Below are 27,091 nucleotides of genomic sequence, written 5' to 3' on the forward strand. Positions count from 1 at the left end.
AATGTGGGTCCGTAACCAACATTTTGCCTCCGCACTCTCGGCAGGGCTTGAATCCCGACTTTCTTTGCGACATTGTAATGTCCCAAAGCAAAAAAACAGCCAAAAAACACTAACTACGTCGAGTAGCAACAGTAGCTCCCTCGAAGATAACCGTTTTGAATGGCACAGAAAAAAGGGAACTGACGTCGGCGAGGACCTCTTATTGCCTGTATGACGTCAGACGGCGTTGCATGGGCAATTGTGACGTCCTCGTCGATGTGCAGAAGCTAGGAAGAAGATTTCCGCCGAATGCTGGCGCAATGGGAGTATTCAATATGTGAGGAATCCACAGGTAGTTGTATCCATCAGAAACTGAAAATACTTAGTATATAATAAAGAGCGGTTCAAGGGACTGTATTACAAACTCATGAAATATGGGAGATATCCTTAACGAGCCACTGCTGGGCCACAGTCTTAAGAGCTAGGTTGGGGCAGCTAAGGTGAGACCAGCTGTGGCCCATCTCTCAGCTCTTGCTAGAGAGAGGAAGCACCACTCGATTCTGCACGTTGGGGAAACTAGATTAGAATATTAGATAGGATCCAAGTACATCACAAGTTGGGGGGACTTGATGGTTATGGTTATCGCATGGTTGCTGGGGGTGGGGGGGGATGGAATGGAACTACCTGCACCACGTGCTACAGCACATGGAGTTTGGCCCACAATTCAGACAATGGGTCGAAGTCCTATATACATCACCCCGAGCAAGAGTGTTCGCTATCAAAACATTTGTGACGCCGCTTCGGAGAACTATGGGGGCTGAGGGGAAAACAGTGGGAGACACCACACACCTAATATCACTCTACGCAGATGTGTTTTATTTGCAAAGGTCACAGGAATCAGTGCCTAAGCTGGAAGGGGTCCAGGTTCAACATCTTGGCATTATGGTGGGAGATGGCCCCGAGGATCAGGAACACTATAGTATTGGCCCTCTGTTGGCCGGCTTACTAGATCAGTTCAATTTGGGAACACATTGACAATATCTACAATGAGAAGGGTGGCAGTGGCAAAAATGGTGTTTCTCCCCAAGTGTCAATACACTCTTCAAAACGTGATGTATACACTGACCTGCGGATTGTTCTGTACGCTAGTAAGTCTCCTAACGTCCCTGGTGTGGGTTGGGAAAAAGAAGTTGGGTAGCGCTACCTCAACTCAAGAGCGTAATCTCGAATGGGGGACTAGGTCTCCTAGACTTGGAACTGTATTATTATGCTACCAAGTTACAATATGTCCCACAATGGATAGCCGGGTGGACAGTGCAGAGGAGCGACTCTTCCTGGGCATATATGATACACACTCGCAGAAGGAATTACTCATGTGTGAACGAGGCACCCCCTTAACTAATCCAACAGGCTGCGGAGATTTGGGCACGAGTGATCATCATGGTGTTTTAGGCCAGCGTTCACTAGGGAACTGAACATCTGGACACTGCTCACATTATGATGCGTGAACAAGATTATGTCGATGGAGAGAGGGGGGGATGCACGACGTTGGGCGAGTAATACCCCGGAAACGTGTTCCTGACATTTGCAGAAGAGAGAACAGTTTGGTGTGGGAGGAGGGCAATTCCTTCAATACCCTAAGCTGAGGGATACAGTACGCAAGACCTGGATGGGTTTCCCGAATGCCCCGGGAGACATAACTACACTACAGATGCTACTGACAGGAGGCGAGACAAGACATATGGTCACCCATCTACATTGTAAGCAACAAGCAGATAGGGTGTCGAAGACACCGGTGGCTAGACGGGCAAAGTAAGTGGACTTAGAAGCACAACTTGCATATGCTGACTGGAGCGCGTCATGCAAGTTGGTATAAAAGGTGTCTTGCCACGCAAAATTTAAGCTGATTCACTTTAACTTTCTCCCCCATACTTACCTTACACCAACCACACTTCACAGAATGTATCCAAATAAAGGAGCCAAATGCCCCAGATGTGATACTGATGGGGCTTCCTTTCTATATATGGCCTGGGCATGCCCAGCAGTGCATCAGTATTGGCTGGGGGTGTCGCAGACACTGGGAGAGGTGACAATGGTTACATTTGAAACGATTCCACAGACATGTTTGCTGGGCATGATCACATGACCTACGGATGGGAAGATGCACTGGAAATTCCTGCAATTAGCTCTGATCCTGACAAAAAGGAGGGTGGCCATGTGCTGGCTGGGGATACGGACATCTACTAAGTTTTAGCATAAGGATGAAACAGAGTGGACCAAGGCTGAGGAAATTCATATGAAAAATTCCCATAGGGATGATAAGCTGGGAGAAGACTTGGAAATGTGGACCAAACTGGTGGACAGAATACTTTCACATAGACCGAGACATGGCGGTAGGGCGTGAACCACACAGGACACCGACGTATCCGACAACCAAATACAGGTCATGGGTATTACACAATCAGATGGGAATAGTGGTGGTAAACACTGATAGACGCGGGCCCGGAGATACGAGGACAAAGTCAGAATAATAATATAATGTAAATGAAGAACCTCTGGGAAGGCATCATCCACATGGAGAAACAAGAATATAACCTCAATGGTCCCTGGAAGAGTCTTGCAAGATGGCAATAAAAACTGTACCGGTTGGTTGGGGTGAGGGGAGAGTAGTTGATCTTGTTGAATGTTCATGAAGTACTCAATGAGGACAATGGGTGACAAGCAGATTTTATGTTTAAGTTGTGGCTGGCTATATAAATATACCACACCCAAGGATTGGTATTTTACACTAAGGGCCAGATGTAGGAAAGAAGCAAATTGCGACTTGCGAGTCGCTATGGGGTCGCAACGACCCACCTTATTAATATTAATGAGGTGGGTCGCAATTTCCGACCCCATAGCGACTCAGGGCACTCACGGGGATCCATGTCCGTGACTGCTTTTAAATAAAGCAGTTTTTTTTTTCCAAGTGTAGCCCGTTTTCCTTAAAGGAAAACGAGCTGCACTTAGAAAAAAAAAACGAAACCTTTTGTTTCTGATTTTTTCAGGGCAGGTAGTGGTCCCTTGGACCACTGCCTGCTCTGAAAAAATAATTTTGGGTCCAGTCACAAAGGGGAAGGGGTCCCATGGGGACCCCTTCCCGTTTGCGAGTGGGTTCCCATCCACTTCAAGTGGATGGTAACTGCGACTCCATTTGCGACCGCGTACGCGGTCGCAAATGGAAATGCATACCACTGCGACTCGCAAATAGGAAGGGAACACCCCTTCCTATTTGCGACTCGGAAATGTATTTTGCGAGTCGGTTCCGACTCACAAAATGCATTTCTACATAGCAAACACGCATTTGCAACTCGCAAAAGGCGATTTTCGCTGTTTGCGACTCGCAAAGTGTTTGCTACATCTGGCCCTAAGTGCCTAATAAAAAGTATGAGGAATATTGGGGGGACACAGTAAACAAGAAGGGGTACATACGAGTAGGGGTGCATGCTATAAATAACTTGGAAAATCTGGAGGCTCCATAAGTTTAAAGTGATCAATTGACAGTAGGGTAAGCAATGTTGTAGTTGGTTTCCTACCAGCCCAAGATACCTATCCAAGGCCAAACTAAAGGGGTTTGCAAACACTCGACCTGATTTAGAGTTTGATGGACAAGTTACTCCGTCACAAACGTGATAGATATCCCGTTAGCCTTATTACGATTCCCAAAGGGATATAATGGGATCGTAATACGGCTGATGGGATATGCTTCACGTTTGTGACAGAGTAACCCCATCCACCAAACTCTAAATCAGGACCATTATCTGGAGACTTTGAGAAAGAGGCCTAATGCAGCTGCCCTTAATTTATGGCATTGTCATGAAAAGTCTGTGCTGAATGAGCTGTGACAGCTGCCACTGACAGAAAGCGAAGCTGCTAGGGTAGCCTTGTCAATTGCTGCACTACTGGTGGAATTGGCATGCTGGAGATAGCAATCCGAAGGAACAAGCCAAATATCTGCGGTTTATGCAACATTTTTGTCTCCAAAAAGACTGGTTTCAAAAGGCACCTCCATTAAGGATGCCTGGACTTTTACGGACAATCCAGTGGAAAGCATCCAGGTGTTTCATCTGATAATGACACTGGTTCTCATTTCATGAGAAACCAAGTCAGTGGTGTCCAGGCCATAAGTAATATCTGCTTAGTTGCATTTTGGCCATCTGAGACAGTTTGTGGGAGAGGCATTACACAGGTATTCAGGCAGCACAGGACAAAACTCAAACACCATATCCCTAAAAGTGTGCCATTCACACAGGCTGCAGCATTAAATGAAATAAGTGTTGGGCTGTTCAAAGAACAAAAAAATGTCCTGCCCATTGTCAATTACTGTACAATCCCTGTCTGAAGGATCTGCAGGAAAGGAGTTAAGGTTCATCTTGTAAGTGGGGACCTGTACTACAAGGTTCTCCAAAGTAGGATGCTGCATTAAAAACTTACCAGGTGCCGGTATAAGGCACCTACCAATGGGGCAATTTCTATCAGTTTAGAAAATGGTTTAGCTCAAGCTGACATAACGGGTCAACCAGAGACTTAGTAAATAATAACAGAAGTTCTGAAATAGAAGATTAGTTCTGAAATAGAAGATTCAAACTGCAAGATCTCTACAAAAAAATTAGCTTTAGTTTTTTTTCCCGTGTGGAGGGGTATTCTGCATTTCTGCTCTTCTAACTACAACTGCGAAATAATTAAGGCTGGATTATGGGGAGGTCTCTAGGGCACTGTATTCAGCAAATTGTCATTTAAGCCAGCAGAAGTATAATGAGGGAATAACAAGTTATTCGCCTTCTCATCATTATCTTTGCCATGTTGGGAAGGCTAAATACCTTATATAAAATTTGTAATACCAAATATCTCCTCCATCCTCCTGAAGGACTGCTATTGAAAAAGAAGACCTAGAGGGGAATCCTTTCATCTTAACTGGCTCTGCATTGGTTGCTGTATAGTATAATAGGGGCCAAAAGGAGCTCTGATGTAGGAGAAGCAGAGGCCTGGAGCTTGAGATGAGGAAGCATATTTTGGTATGAGCTATGTAAGTCGGAAGCTCAACGCAGGGCCCCTCCAGGTATGTGGGGCCAGAAAAGCATGGACGGAAGCCAAAAGGAACTTGGAGTTCTAAGCATGGCCTATTAAAGCTCTCAACTTGCTGCAGAGTCAACAATGGCCTGGGAGCTTGGGGTGCTTCGGTTCCAGATTCAGCTTTGGGTCCAAAATTAAAGGGAAAGCCAACGTCAGATATCTGAAACACCAACTGCAATAACTTTACCAAGGGCAGGTGCATGTGAATGCTGAAGAAATTCATTAACTCTTTCTAGGTTTCTTTTTGAACTTCTCCCTAGACTGTCTTTGGGGGTAACCTGACAAGGGTAATCTATATAGGGACCGCTTGTGATCTGCACAATGACCAACCTTGTTATCTATTTCGGGATTAACCCAGTACTTGCGCTTGGCAACAGAGTTTGGCTACATGCTCCCTGATGGCTTTGGGATACATTATGGAGCACCTGTCATTGGGTTTGGTGCCATATGGTTGGTGAGACACCACAGGAAACCAGAGGAAAACATTGGGCATAACCAGCATCTCCTTTCCATACATGTCAATGTTTGAAGCATGTAGTCTTTAAGCATGACATTCTGCACATTGCCAAAATAGTATGAACCAAAAGTGTTTTGCATTAAAAAAAAAATATATAACATTGGAGCTCCAGATCCATGACGGACACAGAAAAGGAGGATATCATCACAAAGAAGTGGTGCATTTCTGCATCTCCATGTGGGAGTATGATAGTGCCAACTCAAGGCATACAGGAGCTGTTGCAAGAGATCCAGTCTGGCATTTGCAGAGATTCAGAAGGATTAGAAATCTGTGGTTATAAATATTCATCAGAAATATAAAGCTGGTAGGGACGTTAGCAACACAATTGTAAGTATTTTTAACTAAAGAGAGCCAAAGTAGTGTGGAGGTTCACGTAGAACAAGTAAAACTCAGGCTGCACACAGGTGTCAGTAAATACTGTGTGCTCCTAGCTGATCTAATTGCAAGTACAATTAACTCAGTATGGGTAAGCAACCAATGTTTTCAAAATTTGATTCCACAACACTGCAAACAGTCACAAAAATATGTTAAGGTATACCACATTTGTTGCAAAATAAAAATCACTGAAAAAGTGCTCCCATAATAAGGCCTTTGTTTCAGCATCAAAATGTTGATGCTGTGAAGAAGGAGACTTTCCTGTGCTCAACTCTTCACTTCCTCTAATCTTTTCTGGGCTTGGCTTTCCTAACTGCTCATGTTACCTTTGGCCATGAGTGTATTAAAAAACAGCCCTTCTGAGCCTGCTATGAAGCAATCGGAGTAGTAGGTAACGCAATTACTTTTCTAACATGTCACCCTCCGCCACATACAATGGTTCAAAACCCCCACACAGAAGACGCTGCTATGGGTGGGAAGCTAGCTGAACAGTGTGGTTAAGGCATGTAACTTTAGAGGATGGGCCAATATAGACTAACTTTCAAAATTAGAAAACTCAAGGTCTGGAGCACACATAATGGCATCTGACATCCTCAAGGAAGAGTACAAATTGCATAAATCAAAGTTCTTCAAATTCTTACAACTTAAGAGTATGCTGGTACCCCTGAGTAGATTCCTCTGTGACTGTCTCGGAGTGCAGTCTATTGGAGGCCTGGCTGACAATGGAACCTGTGGGGACAATGGAATTTCGGGGTTCTTTAGTTCCATGGGCCAAACCTGATGGTTGTTGTGCAGATGAAATGGCAGGACGAAGTGGGGACCATCGACAACAATGAATAAAGGAAGGCCCTGCATCCTTACGATATTGGCATACCTCTGTCTTCTACAACTTAACTACCTACATATGGCCTACTATATAATGCAAAGACTATGGCGAATGGGCAGGAGGCCAAGCTCGAATTCCACCAGATGCTGCAATGAGGAAGGAATATTCTTACTTACATATGGTCACGGTTGTCCATATATTAGGAGGTATTGGGAACAGGTGGAAGAGTTAATGAGGACTGTATAGGGAAGGTCACTCCAATTTACTTCTAAAATGGTGGTAGGAGGGTGGGCTAGAAGTGGCCACCTGCTGCTGGAAGTGGGATGCACTATCGCCAAGATAGACATAGTACACAGATGGATCTCTGGGACTACCTTTACTCTCCAGAAGTGGCAGAGAGGCATAGATTATTGTGCACCTATGATATAGGAGATATACTTAGCAAGAGGATACCTTCACAAACATGGAAAAGTTTAGAGGCCATGGCAGGTATACTCATAGGGGTTATCGGATTGAGGCTACACATATGGACACTGAGGAGCAATGTATCAAGAGCCTTGCTCTGCTGCTCCTGGCGAGTTACTTTCCCTAACACTCCAAGACTGGAGAGCTATATGATAATGGTCATTTGCAACTAAATGAGACTCACTTGGTGTTTCTCCATTTGTTGTATGTTATGTAACTGCTTAACCTGTTTCTATGTACACAGAATGCGCAGTGGATATGTACCTAGGGTCGTGTGACTTTACTTGCTATATTAACAAATACAAATGATAAAAAAGTTTCCAACATGAAACATAATCCACTCTCTCAAGGATTCACTTGACCATCTATATCCACCACTGCCACAACAGGATGTTGGCCCTTATTAAAACTGGTTAGAAATCTCCAGCCTCTTGTGCACATCTACTCCCTTTACAACCTACATGGGGTTTTGCTGCAACGTTAGTCATACCCAGGGCCACAGTAGTTATGACATAGGGCCATATTATGCGGTAGTGTTGACAAAATGTATGTGGCAAGAAAAAAGAAATTAGTATGTATCACATGCTATTAGAGCATAATTTCATTATTTTGCCAATTCAACATCTAATAATACAGTCTGGGCAAAGTTGTAGGTTATTAGTACTAGGTAAATACCAAAATACACCAACCGGCAACTGAAACCTCATCAGTTAACCCTTTCAAAGGGTCTGCTGTTAAGGGGAAGCACATGTAAGCAGCTTATCAAGTACCTCTTGATCTGTTTGAGACAGCAATTTAGTTTGCTAAAATTTGCAAACTATGCACATGCTGAATTGCGTGACAAACGCAGCAAATCCATAATTAGGCAGGAAAATGTTGCAGCAGCAGAATCACATAATTTTGGAGACCCTGGTAACAGCCATCTAGCTATGTGCACTTTATCTAGGACTAGCCTTAGGTTATATTGCTTTGCTCTCCCTTCAATTTTCCTCTATAATCATCTTCTAACAGACAGAGGATACAGAGCAGAACAGTAGTGAAACACAAAAGGTTCTAAACTGCGGGAAGATTTTGTATAGGTGCAGTAGGGTATCTTTAAAATTAGACCTACAGGGCAAGTGTTTGTGCAAGCCCAGATGATGATCCGCATGACTGATCTGAAAAAAGGCAGCAAATCTTAAAGGTGAGGGAAGGGCATTCCGATCCAAGATGTACCTCATGTGAAAGGTGCATTTGAGGTTCATTGCTTCTGTTTAAGCAGATTTTATAGAGTTTATATGAAGACTGTTACATACACAGTAGGTTCCAGCTCTTCGGCAGACCTTAAGTTGCTCTTTCTGTGACTACCTGAACCAGTACATCATAGGCAAATAAAAGGTGCAGTGTCCACTGCCTTATGAACATGGAAGCATCAACATCAAATCATTTCTGGGGATACACAATTACATCATACGTGTACAACTAAATAAACTGTGAGGAAAAGGCTATAACCATGCCTTAAATCCTTCAGAACTAGGAACAGATCAGCCAACTCCCCATGCATCCTACAGTGCGCCCTTTGGAATGCTGTTGGATTCAGTGTTTTGATTAGGAGAGAAAAGCTGAATCTGCTTCACCATCTGCCAGTTTACTAAAAATAGAAAAAACAGCAAGGCTAAGTAGACCCAAACACAAGAGCAGGCTGACATATATCAGAATAAGAAAATCCTCCTTATGTAAGCATATTTTCCCCACCACTGGCAGAAGGAGAGAACACTTCTATATTATCCTTACTTACTCCCAGATACCAGCTTCCCCCCAGTCTTCGTATACACTGCTTTTCCTCAATTTTATAATAAATAGAGCAGGACTTTTCTACTAGTTAACTACTTTTCTTGCACGTTCATATAAAGAAGATCCTGAAATTGCGGGCAGGATATGATCTTTGACCTTTTTTGGATACTGGGAGCACAATGGACTGCTTCTGCGACTCAAGGGTCATTACATACAGGAAAGCGGCACTGCAGACAATACACAGAACCAGCTCCAAATATCGTAGAGATGACTGCACAAGCCTGCAGGCACCCTAGCTGTCCCAGATCATTCATAGCCTGTTCAATTGCTACTGCTTTTAAGAATACTTCAAGGGTAGGCAGGATGGCTGACATTCCAAAAGCCAAAACCAGGTTTAATGTTTTTCTTGTTCCACCCACAATTTCTTGTCCTCGATGTGTATCCTTGCACGGAGATGTACAATTTTCCAGAGGGTATGCTCAAAGCCAAGAAAGCTTGAGCATGAATCCAAGAAATATGGGGAGACTTATGTAAGTTAATTTATTACCAATGACCAACAGAGACCTTCCAGGGAGGAAGAAGATCAAGAAAGGAGGGAACAGTTAAATCAAGAGCACAGGGAAGTTGAAAATCTAGTGCACCGGGACTGAAATAAAAGGCACAGGAGAAGAAGCTCAAATTGACTGAGGACAAGCAGCCCAGAGCGACTGTGGGAAGGGAGGTCAAAGGCAATGTGGTAACAAAGATAAACGGGAAAATGCCGGACAGGTGGAAATGTAATTTAAGGCACCAGAAACAACATATGCAAAGGTCTAGGGAGGAGAGCGATTAATGCAAAATGGAGATCATAGATGTACAGGAAGCATAGGAGCAAAAACTAAAAGAAGGAAACATCTAAGGAATAGAAATGAGTAAGAGCGAAGGGACAGCAGACAAAAAGCAGGGTGGGGAAGGAGCCCCAAAGAACAACTGTGTCAGTGCACACGACAGAGCGGGAGATAGGGAAGAGCAAATGCCTCTGAGGGAAAGTGAACTTTAAATATAACCCAACAACCGAGCACAACAGTATTTTTTCCCCAATCCAACTGTACTCACTGAATATACCACAGGGCATTTAACGGAAGGAATTGTAAGCCAAAATGTAAGCTTATGTCTCCTATGGAAATATCCCTGACACAGGAACATCTTAGTGAGACAGGTTAGTTCAGATATTCGTTACCTTGGAGCTTCTTATCGTACAGACAGTGGGTATGCTTATATATGTTGATTGGGGTTGTGGTTTTCAACTGCAATTTAATCAATGGTTCCTCTGTTTATCTGAACTAATTCTATGCAAACCCAATATATATCTTTCTTTAGAAAACGACATCAGGGTGTAAGTAAGTATGGCAAAATTATATATTTCCCAGTTCTACACTAGAGTAGGTATTTTAAGGTCTAAACAAGATTGGATTACTCCGGATTGCCTTGGCAGACGTCTTTAGGGAGTATTGTACTCCTGTGTATTTGGGATGCAAAATCCTTCTTTACCATAGTCCCCTTTTAGCCAGCCAAAGAAGAGAAAAGTGGTCTCCTTGAGGTAAGCATAATCAGCAAAATAATGTTTTCACTTTCTCCCCTGTAGTTAAGGGATGTTTTTCTAAGAAAGGCAGGGCTCAAATCTATATAGTGTAGAATGGAATATTTACACGAAGATCTATATTATATGCAGGTGAAGACTAGCACTTCTATGTGCAAGCCTAAATGAAAAGGAATGGTGTTTGGCCTTTGCCAGATCCATACTGATGAAAGAGTAAGGATGTAGAAAATGTCATCCATTAAGAAATTATGTGAACATTAGAAAGAAAACTACATTTGGGAACAAACTCAGGCTCACAAATGTCATCACTCAATACTTTCCTGATAATGTACAGAAGATGGAATTATACCTACTTTAATAAGATTTGCTACAGTTCGGGCATTGGTTATCAAAGGGCAGAAAATTCTAATTGGTCTTTCTGCTCATCATGCTTCAGAAACTGGAGGTCTGCAAAGAGATAGGCGTAATATCTATAGACAGCCCAAACTAATTGATCAACTAATATATCCAGGTATCTCAACCACAAGGAAACTTAGAGAATCCTATATGTCAGCTGTCATTTACCACAGACATGCTATGTTTTATGGAAGCTGAAGTGAACTGTCACCCTTTGGAAAGTTAAACAATTTCTATGCACTCTTCAAGCAAACCAACAAGGCTGAGGCAAGTCTGCACTCAATGGCAGACACTTTACAGAATCAAGACGCTTGTATCTAATACCAAATGAAAGGTGTGCTAATAAAGGTTTCTGTTAACTTCCCTAATGATATTGGTATCCTGCCCAGGACCTTTGAGCACTCAAAATCCATTGAAAATATACATATTTTTTTATAACATTAGAGTCCATGCACCTAAATGAAATGGGCCTAACAGCCAACGGGGGGCTCGCCTGCTCCCTCTTCACAAGATGAACCTAGACATGCAAACATAAATAGATGCTGAACTCCTAATAACCTAATAACCCTTAAGTTTTAAATATTTGGGGATACAAACCTATGAAACAGAAAATAATTTCATAGAAAGGAATATACGTAAAACAACACAATCGTACAGAAGTTCAGTTCACTGTTGGATATAACTCCCATTATCAATAATGAGCAGGATACCCCAAAGATGATAATGCTATGTAGACGGTTGTACTTTTTAAATAAAGTACCAGTGGTATTACCTCAAGTACTATTCATGGAACTAGACTCACTGATATTTCTCTGGGCAAATGTTAGCAGTAGGTAAACACTCGGAAAAGATAAGACTTCTCCAACTTAAAGGAGGACTCTGAGTGCAGAATTGTGATTATTATTGCCTGGCCGTATAGCTCCAATTCTTTGCAAAGTGGGCATCCACCTCCAAGATCCCAGAAATAGAAAACCTGAAAACAGCAATCGTACCTTACACATTATGGAGCACAGTGTTTGGAGCTGATGCAAAGTGCAGACAGACCATAAACTAATGAGTGTGGCCATAAACTGTTGGAGCACACACACATTTAGTGGAGAACGGTCAAGCCTATGCCGCGGGCGATAAACTTCCATGCCTAAGTCACTGACCCTAGATCCAAATAGAGTTAAACACAGATAGATAGGAGACTATCACTTGGGTCAGCAGGTGACATGTTCATGGAATTAGTGATATGGAGCATTGTATACCTTTGGGCACAATACAAAATAATTCCAGGGCAGTTTTTGGCATATGAAGCATTAGTACACTTAGTGAGAGTAGCATGGAACGCAGGTAACCTAGAAACACTGATCAACAGATCACAACAACCACTGTTGACAGGGGGTCATGGCATAAGATATAATCATAACTATACAAACGGATCATTGAAATATTAAGATAGACACCAAAAGAATTGAGAAACTACTGGTAATCAACATGAGCAAGAGGCTAAGGGATTATAGCGCAGAGTATTGGCTTAAGTGGCAAATGTGTTCAGTAGATTTAAGGTAATAAACATACATTTCCTGCACATTACTTACCTCACTCCAGTCAGAATAAGCAGGATATTTGAGGCAGGGTCAGGAAACAATCTAAGCTGCCACATGCAAATACCAATCGCTACCACTTGGTGTGGGACTGTCCCATAATAGGCAAACACCGGACAGAGAAAATCAAGTAGGTCAATGTAGCACTTTATACCCATATAAAGCCTATTCCCAAAGCGTCCCTACTGGGAGTGTTCCCACATGGGGAAAAAGCAAATAATGAAACTGGCTTTACAGACTTAACTCTAGTGCTAGCCTAGCGCAGAATCGCTATGAGATGGAAGTTGCTCATGGCTCCATTGTACCATACATGGATATCTGACCTAGCCAAATTTGAAGCAGCAGAGAGAGCAATCCAAAGAACTATAGTCACAAGAATGGCCAAGCTCACCAGAGTGGAAGTACTGGAAGGAGCATTATAAGAATCTATTACGAAATCATAAAGCAATTTAAGGGAAAAGATACCAGACAACCAAGATAAGTTGTTAGATGGGGGAATATGGTATCATCAGAATCAAAACTGTGCAGCTGACTCGGACGCGCCCCATAGCAAAACCCTGGAACACCATGCTAACCTAGTTCAAAGAGCTGACTGTTGATAACCTCCCCCCCCCCCTCCCGCCCTTTAATTCACTGTGCTGTTAGTAGGTCACTGCTTTAGCTCACAGCTGTTCTCTCTTCCTTCCTCTCCACTGGCAGTCACGTAGTATAGGCCTGAGAGCTCCAGAGAGTGCCACCTCGATCACACCCCCCCCCCCCAATCCCTGAGCCCCAAGCCCATGCTGTCCTTTCTCTTCAATGATCATCTCCCACGCCTGCTCGTGCCCACTTCCCCTTGTTAACTCTCCAGTTACATACTTTTCTTCTGCATTTATACTTCCCCCATTAACAGTAGAGGTTTCATTTAATTCTTCCCTTTGTAATGCATTCTCCTGATGAGTAGCTCAGATGTTTGGGTTAAGCTTACATCCTGAATGAATTATCTAAGCACAGATGCACAACATGGGACCCTTGACTTGATCCCCAAATGTTTCATACTCTATGGACTATGCCAGCAAAACAATGTTTATTAATTTCAGCTTGTTTCACATGTATATGCTTATATTCGTCATCTATTTTCACACTGTTATGACGTGACAGTTTACTACTTTCTTCTCAATCCATTTTATAATTCACTTTGATGACCACCACCTCAAAGCAATAAAACCTCAATCTAAATACTTTTATTTTTATTTTATTTTTTTATCAGAATCAAAACTGAGCTCAAAAGGAAAAAAACGAAATGTGAAAGAAAAGTCACCTAATCCTGACTGAATCAGAGATACTGGAAAGAGATGCAATAATCAAATCAGACCAATCGATAAGAATGTCATTGACTACGTACCACTTCTTTACACTGTCTTGCATTCTCCACAAGCACGGACTCAAAATCCACCAGGAAAAACAAAGTTTGTCCCTTTCAACATGCACATATGTGCCTAAAGCTAACTGCTTCGTTTAGCAGGTTCTGCATCATCTTACTGCACTGAGTTGTAGCTAAGCCAAGATCAGCAAACACCACAATCCTTTGACCAGTAAAGAGTAGTTCCTTTTTGAAAGTCATAGCTCTTAATCAAATTTCCTCTTTTTTTGCACTGTTACTACGACTATGCGTTTACACTTCCTACTGTCAGTTGCTCTATCTTCCTCGGTAAGCTGGGAGATCCTGCTTGTGCATCGATGGGGCACATTTTGGGAGAGAAAAAATACTCAACTTGCCCCCAAACGGTATACATCATCTGTTGTCACAAGACAGCCTAGTGTTCTTACATTCCAGCAAATTTGTTTATTTCCCAATAGTTCTGCCTGATCTTCGGAATCACACACAATTAGTACACATTTCTGAAAGTGTCTGATGTCCAACAACTCAATCATAAGCTAAATTGCATTTGTTTGAACTCTTTCAATAACACTTTTGCGTCCACCAGGATAAATTTAGACTCAAAGGCCATCATTTTTTGACATCTGAACCCAAAATAATATGTTTATTTTCCGTGGGTCCCAACAAAATTGCACTCTTTTTTCAGGTCAGACAGCCCCTCATTTTCACCCTTGGGTTGCTCTAGTTAAGAACGACTGCGCCATCACCACTTAAAAACTGCTCAGAATGTGCAGAGTTTTTCAGATGCATGTGTGAGGAGCCATTAGATCCAAAAGGCACTTCTTTGTATGGCCTACTTAATTCTCAGGTATTTATTAGAACATAGCAGTATTCCAAGAGGATTTGAAAGAAAAAATATAGACCCTGCAGTGTGTGTGCTCAGCTGAGAATGACATGCCATCATACTGGTCCATGAAAGGCACCACAATTGGGCTGAACTCCAGGTATGTTGGGGCTGGGATTAATTAGCCCCTACACAGGAGAAAATCGCAGCTCCTGCTAAATACTACACAAATGTGCCTCCATGCTCTCCAGTCGTTCCTCTGTTGCTGCCTGAGTTTTATCTGTGAGATTCAGGGTGTGCTTGAAGAGGATTCTGATCTTCGTATACACAGTGGCCCACTTTCCCTCTCTGCTGTTAGCCAATGGTGCTCAGCAAACTGAGGTCAAGTTCTCATATCGAATCCTCAACTTATGCAAAGAGAATATGGCTGCATCTTTTCAGTGTCAGAGCTGCTTACTTCCTCCAATGAAGAAGAGTCTGCAGACACATTGAGGCTTTTGTCAACTACCTCCCATGGGTGCAGCTCTAGATGCCCTGATCAGAGCAGGTAAGAAGGGCAGAAGACAGGCTTCCTCACACTGTGCATGGAAAAAGTCCTCCTGCTCATGTGATTATGTACCCCATTATACATAGCTCAATGCCACATTCTCAGATGATCTAAGGGAACCTAAAGGACTGCTTATGCCACTGACTAGTTTTCAGATGAGGCAACTAAAAGCAAAAAAATGGAACCAAAGAGATTTCTTTTGATGTACAGCATTAAGAAATAGATTGTTTCTCCACTGAACAGTACGTCTTGCGCATAAAATGAACAATACAATAAAAGCAATGATTGTGACATAACTTACAGATACACGCTAATATTACACATGTGCCTGTAGAGGGATTGAAAAGCAGCACATTTTGATGTTGCCAGTCTCAGCATAGTCAGAGCATCCTCACAGTTAGGATTCCAGATATTAAATGTGGCAGTTTGAGAAATTTAATGATAAAGCAGTAAAAACAAAAAAAGAAAAGAAAATGTCACATTTCAACTACATTGTAAGAGTGCGTGCAGACCTTTGTGTAGCAGGGAGGACCTATAAACAGTGCTGAACAAGATGACCAAAGAATGTATGGCTTGCTCAAGTAGGCAATCAGGCAGAGGGGGTATATTTGAAAGCGTTTGAAGAGAATATGCGACAAGACAAGCGAGCTTCAGCTTTTATTGTATGCTCATGAGAGTCCATAGCATTCTGATTGGTAGTCTTTCATAGCACATTCTCTTTAGTATTACGTTTTTGGATTCCAATGGGAACAAATTTGATATCCAGTGTTTCACAAAACAATTCATCATTTCTTTGCTTTATTTAAAATCACTACCATAACACAGGAAAAGTTCAAGAGTAGTTTTTAAGTAGTGATTGTTTGGGTTGCTTATTTTGCTCAAAAATGCATCTATGTCAAACAGACATATAATGGACTGATGAACATTAAATTACTATTTAGAAATCATCTTGGCAAATGGTATGTCAGGAAGCACTTACTTCATTTTATCATATTCTTGTGATGTAGTTAGCACGCGTTCATCCCTTACATAAACTTCACAAAAAGGTCGGCAACCGTTCCGTAGTTTGCTAAAAAGAGGCACTGGTGTCATAACAATTGATCTTATTAGTATTGGCTTGCTATGAGGAATAATAGGCTCTTCCGCCATCATGTCACACATGTATTCAATGTATCTGTGAAAAAGAATACAAACTAGTGAAGAAATGTTCAAACAAGAAATTCAAACAAAATATGACCGCTAACAGATTACATGTGCTAGTCCTCCACATTAGGCATGTCTAATTGTTATTCAATGCACTTGAAAAAAGCCTTTAGAGGTTATTACCCTTTTTCACTAGTGGTACATATTTAGACATATGCAGATTACAATCCTTCTCCATAAGACATTACTCTTAAAAGTAAATTACTTTCCTTCAGTAACATGTTCTAAATGGATATGAAATCCTGCAGATTCCTCGTCACAAACTTTTTCTTCAGGCTTCAGATTGTACACAGAAGTTTGCAGATATAGCCATCAGTAGCTCGAGAAGGTATTATTGTTCACCCATGAGACAACATATTTAAAGTGGATGGATAAAAGCACCATCTGGCTACTGACAACAGTTCCCCTAGTTTTTCCTGCAACAGGAGTCCTTTTCAGAGACATCCTGTAAGTTTTTCTATAAGCCATTCACAGATGTACTACCCCATCAGGTGTCAACTCAGTCATTCAACTCTCCAGTCTTACCACAGAGGTGAACTTTGGCAGGGTTCTCGAAGGTTTTACAGCACCTTCTGACTCACAAGTTGAGAACACTGAGGCACTGATATTGCAGTTATTTTTCAGTACAATCCTTACCTCAGCTGCTGTCTAGATGTTTCTAATGAAATTTGCCATTGTTTTCTAAAATGCAGCAAAGATAGGTCCACAAAGGCTAGAAGTGACTGCAGGTGTCTTTGGGAACAAAGCGACAAGGCTGGAACATTGCAGTCTTGGATAGGAAGATGGATGACTTGTTGATGAGTCCAGCCTTTCCCCAGAGTCCTCAGACAGAACTCTGAGGAATTTAAAGTTCTGACGGTATCATTACAGAAAGTTCAAATCATCAATTGAAGCCTCCACTGTGGATCTGTTTCCCTGCCTGGGGGAGTCCCTCGGCTAATGTCTCACTACAGACAGCATTTACAGTTACTTCTCCAATAGCTCAGTGAGGACTGATGTTACTCTATGCTGAGAGTTTGAACAAGTATTACTACCACTCTCAGGTCAGCTACCAGAGCTAGAGTTTGAATTTTCAGCTTTATCACTTCCCTACACAGTGTCTAATTAAATATACATTATCGTATAACCAAACAAGTGGTTGTCGAACATCAGAAAAGACAGATTATCAAGATAATACAATGCTCTCTTGTGGTAGTTTGGATCGAAACTAAATGTGAAGACATTTTTACTGCCCCTACAGAAACTTGATATTTGAAGAAACCTAAGATAGCTCATGGCTTGATTAAAAGGAGGCCGCAGAATATTTCCTTGAAAAGAGCCATACAGCACTGAATGGTTGTTAGACTGTCAGCCTTAGGGTGGTCTTCCCCAAATCTTTTTGCATAAATTGTCAAATTTTTTCGGATCTGTTTTTGTTGGCCTTCAGACTCTGTGTACTTTACCACTGCTAACCAGTGCGAAAGTGCATGTGCTCACTCACAAATTAAATGCCACTAGTGAGCCCGCAGCACAGGTTGTGCCACCCACTTGAGTAGCCCTTTAAACATCTTTAAACATCTCTGGTCTGCCATTGCAGAGCCTGCATGTGCAGCTTGACTGCCATGTCGACCTGCCATTTAAAACCACTTGCCAAGTGTTAAACTCCCCTTTTATTACCTATGTCACCCCTAAGGTAGGCCCCCAGGTAGCCCACAGGGCTAGGTGCTAAGTAATTAAAATGCAGGACATATACTTTTAAGTCTTACATGTCCTGGTCATGAAAAACGACCAAATTCGTTTTTCACTACTATGAGGCCTACCCCTCTCATAGGTTAACTTTTGGGATTCCTTACCACATCTAATAAAGTGCAATTCCTACATCACTTGAAAATCAAGGACATGAGGACTTTGGATTGCCAGTTACACAGCTTAACGACGACGCATCACCTTCATCGCCAAGGGACTCACCCATGACGCATCCCGGGTGCGTGTATTGGAACCAACGCTTTGCTTGCCCATTGTTTCCTCTGCTCCTGGCATCAGGACGTTGACGCATCCTCCATTAAAAGGTACTTTTGCAGCTGTTCTAAGTTAGTCCCTGCATACGACACGTGGTCCATCGCGGTTAGATTCACTTTTCAGATGAGACTGTCTAGAGCAACCAGGCAACACTGGTTGGCGCTTTCAACTTCTAAGCACTGTATTCGCAGATATTCATTAAAAATTAATATCTTGACTTCTACCTACTGGATTTATGGTTAATTTATGGTGTGTAACAGACTTACCCTGACTAGGAATGTAATCCCTGCTTGGACAAGTTGCATACCTCTGCCAACTAGAGACCCAATTTCTAACAATAGGACACTGTATTACTCACTTGCAGGAGTTAAACACCTATCTTGACTTCTACCTACTTGATTTTTGTTTTTTTGGGCTCATTCTGTTCATTAAATTAAGCTCTACGTTTCTGACCATGTGTATCTGTGTTTTCACTGTTTTAAAGGTTCCACAAATACTTTACACACTGCCGCCTAAGTTAAGCCTGCTTGCTCTGTGCCAAGCTACCACAGGGTGAGCACAGGTTAATCTATGGTGTGTAACAGACTTACCCTGACTAGGAATGTAATCCCTGCTTGGACAAGTTGCATACCTCCGCCAACTAGAGACCCAATTTCTAACAATCGGACACTGTATTACTCATTTGCAGGAGTTAAACACCTACACAGCATGATTCCCAAGAAGCTTGATAAATGGCTAGATCTCTCTCTACATGAAACAGCAGTGGAGTTAGATTTGTTCCATGAAATGTGTTTGAACATAGACATTTAATTTGGTAATTATACATCTATGGTTGCTTTTAATGTGTATTACACTAAGAACAGTTGGAGACTCACCGAAAAGGTAGCATACTCCTTGAAGGAAATTCGATGGCCAATGCATTAGTGGTACAATGAGGGTCAGTGACAATCTTAATTGATATCCACCTCTGTAACAGGCAAATGAAACTTCGCTCCAGTTACAAACCATGCCCCAACAACAAATGCTAGACATCCAGTGTAGGAAAGTAGCATCTTTCTGGCATAGTTACCCCCGCTTTTTGCATGGTGGCAGTGTGCTTAGACTGTAGTACACTGGGATCCAGCAAAACCAAGGCCCCTCTAAATTTGGTTACATGGTAATTTCTACACTCCTCAATTAGCATACTGGTGCACCCAAGTAAGTTCCTAGTATATGGTACTCAGGTATCCAAGGCACTGGTACACCAGAGGTCTCCCTTGGGCTTCAGCATGTATTATGCCTCCCATGGAAGCCCATGCAAACTGTGTCTGCAGGCCTGCCACTGCAGCCAGTGTAAAATGGTGCACGCAACTTTCACTTTAGATATAAGGCCTACCTTATATCACGGTTACTCCACTTGAACACTGTAAGTCAGCCCTATGGTAGGCCCTTCAGTCCAAGGGCAGGATGCATGGTCCTGAGATGGGGGGGGGGGCTATAAACCCCAGATGCATTCCCTGGGCTTTGTAAGTGTGAGGATGCCATTTTAAGGTGTGTAGTGGACACTGGTCAACACGAGTATTCGAACTATATAATGGCTTCTCCGAACCTGGGTATGTTTAGTGTCCAGCATGTTGGAATCATGCCTCTACACCGATTCCAATGTTAGTTGCATGATACCATGTACTCTGGGGGTTCCTTAGAGGATCCTCCAGATCTCCCTGTACAGCCTTGCAGGTTCTGCATACCAGCCTGCGCTGCTGTCAACCCTAGACACTTATGCCTTCCTGCTGATCAGTCTAACTCGAACAGGGAAAGGCAGAACAAAGGATTTCCTGTAGGGTACAGGTGTGACCACCGCTCTCTTTGAAATGGGCGTCTCTGGGTTGGGGTGGTCTCTCAGCGCCAGACTGCTTTGAAGAGCACATTTGGTGACCTTCTTGCATGAACCTGTCTGCACCAGTACAGGAACCCCCAGTTCCCACTCTAGTGTGAATCAAAATGAAGGACATTGGAGTGACCACCCCCGTATCCATCTCTTCCCCTAGGAAACTGTGCAGAGCTCTGCAAGGTGGCCACTTGATTCTGCCGTCTTGAAAACCAGATGTGCAGAGGTCTCTTGGGAGCATCGGACTGGTTAGGTCAGGTATATGACGTCCCTGACCCCCCTCTGATATATGGGCACTGCAGATAGTGTCCAACCCCTTTTTAAGGTTACTTAAGGGTTCCCCTGAGGGTGGGTCCCCAGAATAGTTGAGCAAGACTCTACAAAGAAACTCTCTGCAAGAGTCTTCTGCTCCTGGCCTCCGGAACTGCAGCTGGTTTGCCTTAGGAACCTAAACAAGACTGGATCCAGTTGGGAGGGTTCCTAGTGTAACACTGTTTCTCCCGCTCCTGCAAGAATTCTGCATCATCTGTGGCTATGCATCCTCCAGGGTCACAAGGACTCTGTGTGCATCAGGAAAGCAAGGAGGAGTCTCCCTTGGGGTGAATGTGCCACTCCCCTGCAACAATCACAACAATGACCGGCTGGTGGATCCTGCTGTCCCACGGACATCAAAAGGCTCTGCAATAAAGGTGGTGGTTCTGTGGTCCTCTCTGGGTCCGACTTATCTTCTGACCAGCTGAGGAGACAGTGGGCCCTTGCTGTACCCACTGGAATGGAATCCCTGTGCACCATGACTGTTGCTCTTACCAAGGTTTGTTAATTCAAGCTCCAAGAAGCCCCAGCCTCCAGTGCTCTGCAACTCCAATAACAGCATCCACACTGCAACTCCTGCGACATGGGACTCCTTCTTTGTTGTACTGCTGAGGCTTCCCTGCTGCTCCCTTTGCCTGCTGCCAGTGGGTCACTCGAAATATCTTCTCAAGTGAGTCCAATCTTTTGGATGCCCTATCCAGGGGAGCAGAAGGAAACGCACCCTGGGAGGTTGTGGCTTGGGCCACCAAGTTCTCAGGGTTAGAGTGTTGTGTCAAGGAACTAGTGTTCCCTGGTGTGGGGTGATGGTCGATCGTCCTATTCATAGGAGTCCCTTTGCTGGGTTTGGACAAGGTAACCAGTAGCACGCCCTAAAGGACCTCATTAAACAGGAGCAGGGGCTCTGAGGGGGAAGCTCACAGTCGTAGCACCTCTGTCAAGAGATTAGTTTTGACAGCCACTGAAGGTAGTTATATTTCAAGACCTCAGTCTCTCTTCTCACCAATATAGCATAAGACTCTTCCTCCTCCATACCCACGCTGGAGGAAGAAAGCATTCCAGCATTTGGAAAAGTATCCAGTCTACTAACCTCGCCCAATTCTTCTCGCCAGTCCACAGCTTCATGCAGCTGGTATTCTGAAGGGTCCAGTGGCCCCTCCCATATATCTTCAAGGTCTAACCCATAGTAAAATGTCTCCGGATCTGATCTAGGAGGCAAGGGTCCTGCCAGGATTGGAGTCGGCGTTGTACGAAACCCATGAGGCTCTGTGTGGAAGTCTGGTATCACAATGGAGATGGTGTCAGGACCACCATCGGGGAAGGTCAGGGAAGTATGACCGATGCTGGACCGGACCCAAGACTGGCTCCTTGGGTGCCCCTCGGCACCACAGCTGAAGCCGCTAGCGCAGATCCTAAAGGGGCTCCTTCTGACTCTCAGGGGCGAAGGCTCTCCAGCAGTGTGGGCTGCCCAAAAATGAGGAGCATGACTTTTAAAACTGAGTTGGGAAGAGGTTGCTCCTGCTCCCGGAACCTTGGGGAGGTGCGGAGTCAGCCTAGGAGCAGTTTCCACATAATGAGGCCTAGAGCGAGATGCTCATCCATCAGCCGACGGATGAGGAGATGTCGAAGAACACTTCGAATTCTTGGACTTCTTATCCCTTCACTTAACCGACTGCCCAGAGGACTTATAGTGTCACGCCGACAATGGAGGACTCCGCGACTGATCCCAGGACCTTACACTCAACTGAAATACTGACTTGCATGGGAGTCAGGCATCGGCCTGCCATCAGCTTCAGCAACCGCTCCTTCAAAGCCTTCGGATGCATGGCCTGACACTTGGAGCATGACTACGGGTCATAGTCATGCTCAAAGCACCAAAGACACACTAGGTGCGGATCCGTCTCGGGCATCGCCCGATGACAGGATCCACATGGTTTGAAGCCAGCCTTTCTGAAGGACATCCTCGATGCACCAAAAGTAGAACACTCCAAAACTTCTCAACAAAAAGTTTTTAAAAAGTCAGTCACAAGGTGACTGAGGGGTAGCTCTCTTTGGATCAGCACTTGCTGGCGCAGAAAGAAAAAAATTGATGTCAGCATCCGGGGTGGCAGCTATATAGGACCCACATCATCATATCCAGCGCAAATGATGCAGACTACGCATGTGGAGCCATTCGATGCCACCTAATGGCGTGCAGTGGTGCTGCTTACAAAAATCTTAAGGATCCAGTCTGATGCCAAGGGAAAATTCAAATGGTAAGGAGTCGCAACCAGAAGTCTCTACCAGACCAAACATTTAACTAGTCACTATAGACCACTGTCCACATAGCCTCTTCTCAATGTTCATGCCTCATTTTCTTTGCTGCTGCAGCAGCCGCTTTGACGAGTATTCCATTTACTTTGATGTTTTTGATCTTGTATTTATTTACTTTTGTTCACGATTTTACTTGGACCTGCTGTTGCTCAACAATGCGGGAACGCTTGCCATTTCCTTTTGCAGTGGTAATTTTGTTTATTTTGGTATATATTTAGGAGGCTGACATAAGAGTCCAAATTCGAATTCTTGATGGGATTCCAGGAGCGAGAGTAAGGAAACATAGGAGGTTATTACAACTTTGGAGAAGGTGTTAATCCGTCCCAAAAGTGACGGTAAAGTGACGGATATACCACCAGCCGTATTACGAGTTCCATAGGATATAATGGACTCGTAATACGGCTGGTGGTATATCCGTCACTTTACCGTCACTTTTGGGACGGATTAACACCTCCTCCAAAGTTGTAATAACCCCCATAGTGTACTGTTGGCATGTAGAAAGAGCTCACCTTTGCGAAGCTCAAAAGTGATCATTCAAGTAAATGTTTTACCCTGAGAAAAATGTTTTTTTTAATGTCGGAAGCTGGCTTTCTATATAGTGCACTAAAATGAAGTACACTGTGCAGACAGTCCAGTGGATCCCCAACTGGTTTTGCTGAGGCAAAAGTAGATAGGACTAATGCTCTATTTGTGGTAGTGTGGTTGAGCAGTTGGGATTATCAGGGGGTAGTGCTAAGCATTTTTTGTACTCACAGAGGCAACAAATGAGACACACACTCAAAGAATAAATCTGAGACCAACTTAGAAAAATAATTAAAAAATGTATTTCTGTTTCAAACCCAAGAACTTTACAATCAGTTAAGTAGACTTTTAAGCATAATTACTTTGCAGTTCCAAAAATCAAGAACAATTTTCGGAGTTATTTTCAAAGTTATTGTATGGAGAAAAACAATATTCAGCAAACACAGGTTTAACACAGACTTAAGAAGCCAATCTCAGGGAGTTAAGGTAAGTACTGGGCACTGATCAGAACCACACCAGCAGGTCACACCAGGGGGCACTGGGGCAGCCGGGTGCAGAGATGCAGTAAGGCTTTGGGTACCCAATGGTTTCCTGTTGGGAGTTTGGTCCTTGTGAGAACAGGCTGCAGGCTCTGGCTAGGAAGCCAGTCTGGAACAACAAGCAGGTAGGTAGTAGATTTCGGGTGCTCAGAAACGTAGGTGCACCCTTGGTACTCATCTCCTGTGCCCAGGGGTGACGGATGCAGGGGTGCCTTTTGGTGTCAGGTTTGCACGTCCGTGAGCACTTGTGGTCAGGGGGTCCTGTGAGTTGAGGCTGCAGGCATCGTCGGAAGAGTCTGGAAGGGGTAGACCAAGGGTGGACTCGAGCTCCTAGGAGCTGGGGGACGTTGTTGGTACCAGTGACCCACTTCAGCTGTGGTCAGGGGTCACTGGTGCAACGGTTACTGAAGCTGTCAGATTTTCTTCCTCAACAAGCCTATGGGAGAGAGGTCCTGCGTGCAGAGGTGGCAGGCATCTTGGGAGAATCCAAGATGGGTGAGACCACACTGGGCTCGGTCTCTGGGCAGCTAGGGATCCGCATTCGCACCGTCAGTTGGTTTCACCTCGGGTCGGGGACATTGTGTGCAGTGGTCACTTCTGGTTGTCTGGTTTCTGAAGTCCAGCAGCTGTAGAGTCTTTTCTTTGGAGTTTTTTCTTGCAGGGCAAGTCTGCTGCCACAGGAGACCAGAGTTGTTATTGAAGGCTGGACAAGTTGTCTTTTTCTGCAGTATCCTTCGAGGTTAGCAGGCAGGAAGGAGGGGCTGGGCCAAGGTTAGCTGCTGCTGCTTTTCCTCTTCTGCGGGTGCAACTCTTTTTTGTCTGGGTCTTGTTAGGATGTCAATATCTGAGTTCTAGGGTTTAGGAGTGCCACCTAAATACTCAATTTACGGGTGTTACAGGGAATGCCAGGCGGTAGCCAATGGGCTGAGAACATTTAGGGTGGCTACACCCTTATGACCACTTCTGCTGGGAAAGGGGCATAACCCTTACCCTAGGGGCCTAATTCCTTCGTAACAAAATGGAGACATTTAAAAAGTAGTGTCCACTTCAGCTCGTCCACCTTGAAGGTGGAACTGGCATGAGGTGGGGACTCCTCCTAATTTAACAAACTTTCTAGCCTGTGCTGCTGCCAAAAGTGGAGTCAGGATGGGGGGTTGGTCATCTCCGCCATTTGGAGAGACCGGGGGCGCATTACAAAGGTGGCAAGGCCTTTGAAGCTCCCCGCTCTGGAACGTCCATACTGCTTGGGAGAGGAGGTCACACCTCTGCCCAGAGTAGGCCTTTGTCTCCGGCCCTCAAGAGAGCTGGTTCTCAACTTAGGGGGCCAAAAACGCCACTGTGGTGGCTGACCTAGTCAGGACCAGTCAGTCAACACATAAATAGTTGGTAAGTTTTCAGTGGGGCACATCTAAGGTGCCCTCGTTGGCCATTTTTTAATAAATCAATCACTGTGATCACGGAGGATTTATTATTCAGAGATGTTTGACACCAAACATTCCAGGACTCAGAGAGGCCATCATGTAGCTGCAGAACTTGTAATGATCAGTGTCCAGCACATGCATTTAAAATGGCTTCCATGTGTACTTACTATGTCTCAGAACAGACAGACATAGCAGGGACAAATCTGCTCATGCATATATGTATATGTCCTCATATGTGCCTGGATGTACCCTGCCTAAGGAATGACTTACACCTGGCACATGGTATGATAGGTGATCTGGGACACAGGAGTGTGTGGCAGGTCGTGTTTTCAATTTAGCCTGCACCAAAACACCCAGACTGCGATGGTAGTATTGTGCAAGTTTGGTGAGGAGTCTCATGGGGTGGCACAACTGGTGCTTCAGTCCTCAGACACGTTCTTTAGTACCCCAGGGCCTAGGTACCAGGGGTACCATTTACTAGGGACTTACATTCGTAGCTAAAGAGTTTGCCAATTGTTCAAAACAACTGTGCAGTTGTAGGCAAAGAGATCTGGCATTGGGGACCTGATTAGCAGGGACCCAGTGCACTAACAGTCAAAGCCACACCAGAAACCAGGCAAAAAGTGGGTGCTAACCATGTCAAAAAGGGTGCTTTCCTAGAAGATGGAAGATATATTGACCTGTCAACTAGGTCAATTGCTTATTTCCAAGAAAAAGATTACATTCACCATTTTGAAAATATTTTCAATATATATTTTTCAAGTCATATATAGAAGGAAAAAGGGTGTTACAAGTGACAGCGCAGTGAAAAAGTGATGATCAGTGAACCATAGCAAAAAGGTAGCTATTTACAAAATATACAGAGAATACACAAGTCGCCCAAAATCCTTTGGATTATTTAACTGGGGGATAGAAACCCAGAGTTCTGAAGCACTGACGTTTGCATCCAACAATAAAGTTAGGGGCAGGCGAAAAATCAAGTCAACGTTTCGACCCCTTTAATAGCATGAATCCTCCAGGGTCTTCATCAGGACAAGGTAAAGGTAGAAACCTATTAGGAAACGTAACCACAAATCATTCCTCAGTAACATAACTAAGACTAAGCAATTGGTGAAGGTTATAAGAATACTTCATACAAGACCCAATTTAATCAGGGGCAAATTTTAATGAAAGGAATCCCACTCATTTATTTTTGTAGCAAATGAGGAAAATCCAAGCTCATTTGATAAAGGGAACAAATCCCATATAGAGAAGAAGGAAAGCAAAGGAATATAGAAAGAGAAGAATGTGAAACAATGTGTAAGTGTAGTGTACAAGTTGCCGAACTGAAAAAAATATGTGGAATGGATCTGAAACCAAATTGACAAAATATCCCTCACGCAGATAGGTCAAAGTGTTTGTGAGCAGAAAATGACAAATATGCATTTTGAGCAAGCATGCGCAAGGGTGTGATATGTTTGAAACGAAGTGTGAACATGTGACAACACATGCTGGGAGCACCATGGGTATTCTCCTGCCTCAAAAAAGACACTCAGTGGGCACTAACTGCTGGTCTGA

The 27,091-nt window shown here is 43.7% G+C and overlaps 1 protein-coding gene across 1 annotated transcript in view; it reads right to left on the reverse strand.

Moving 5' to 3' along the window:
• GAK (cyclin G associated kinase) overlaps nt 1-27,091 on the reverse strand; it is a 1,188,967-nt gene that overhangs the window by 564,501 nt on the left and 597,375 nt on the right. The window contains exon 16 of the mRNA XM_069236701.1: nt 16,342-16,536. Within this exon, the coding sequence (XP_069092802.1) occupies nt 16,342-16,536 (195 nt within the window). The remainder of the gene's footprint in view (nt 1-16,341; nt 16,537-27,091) is intronic.

This window comes from Pleurodeles waltl, chromosome 1_2 (genome assembly GCF_031143425.1).
Source record: "Pleurodeles waltl isolate 20211129_DDA chromosome 1_2, aPleWal1.hap1.20221129, whole genome shotgun sequence".
In the NCBI taxonomy this organism is placed as follows: Eukaryota; Metazoa; Chordata; class Amphibia; order Caudata; family Salamandridae; genus Pleurodeles; species Pleurodeles waltl.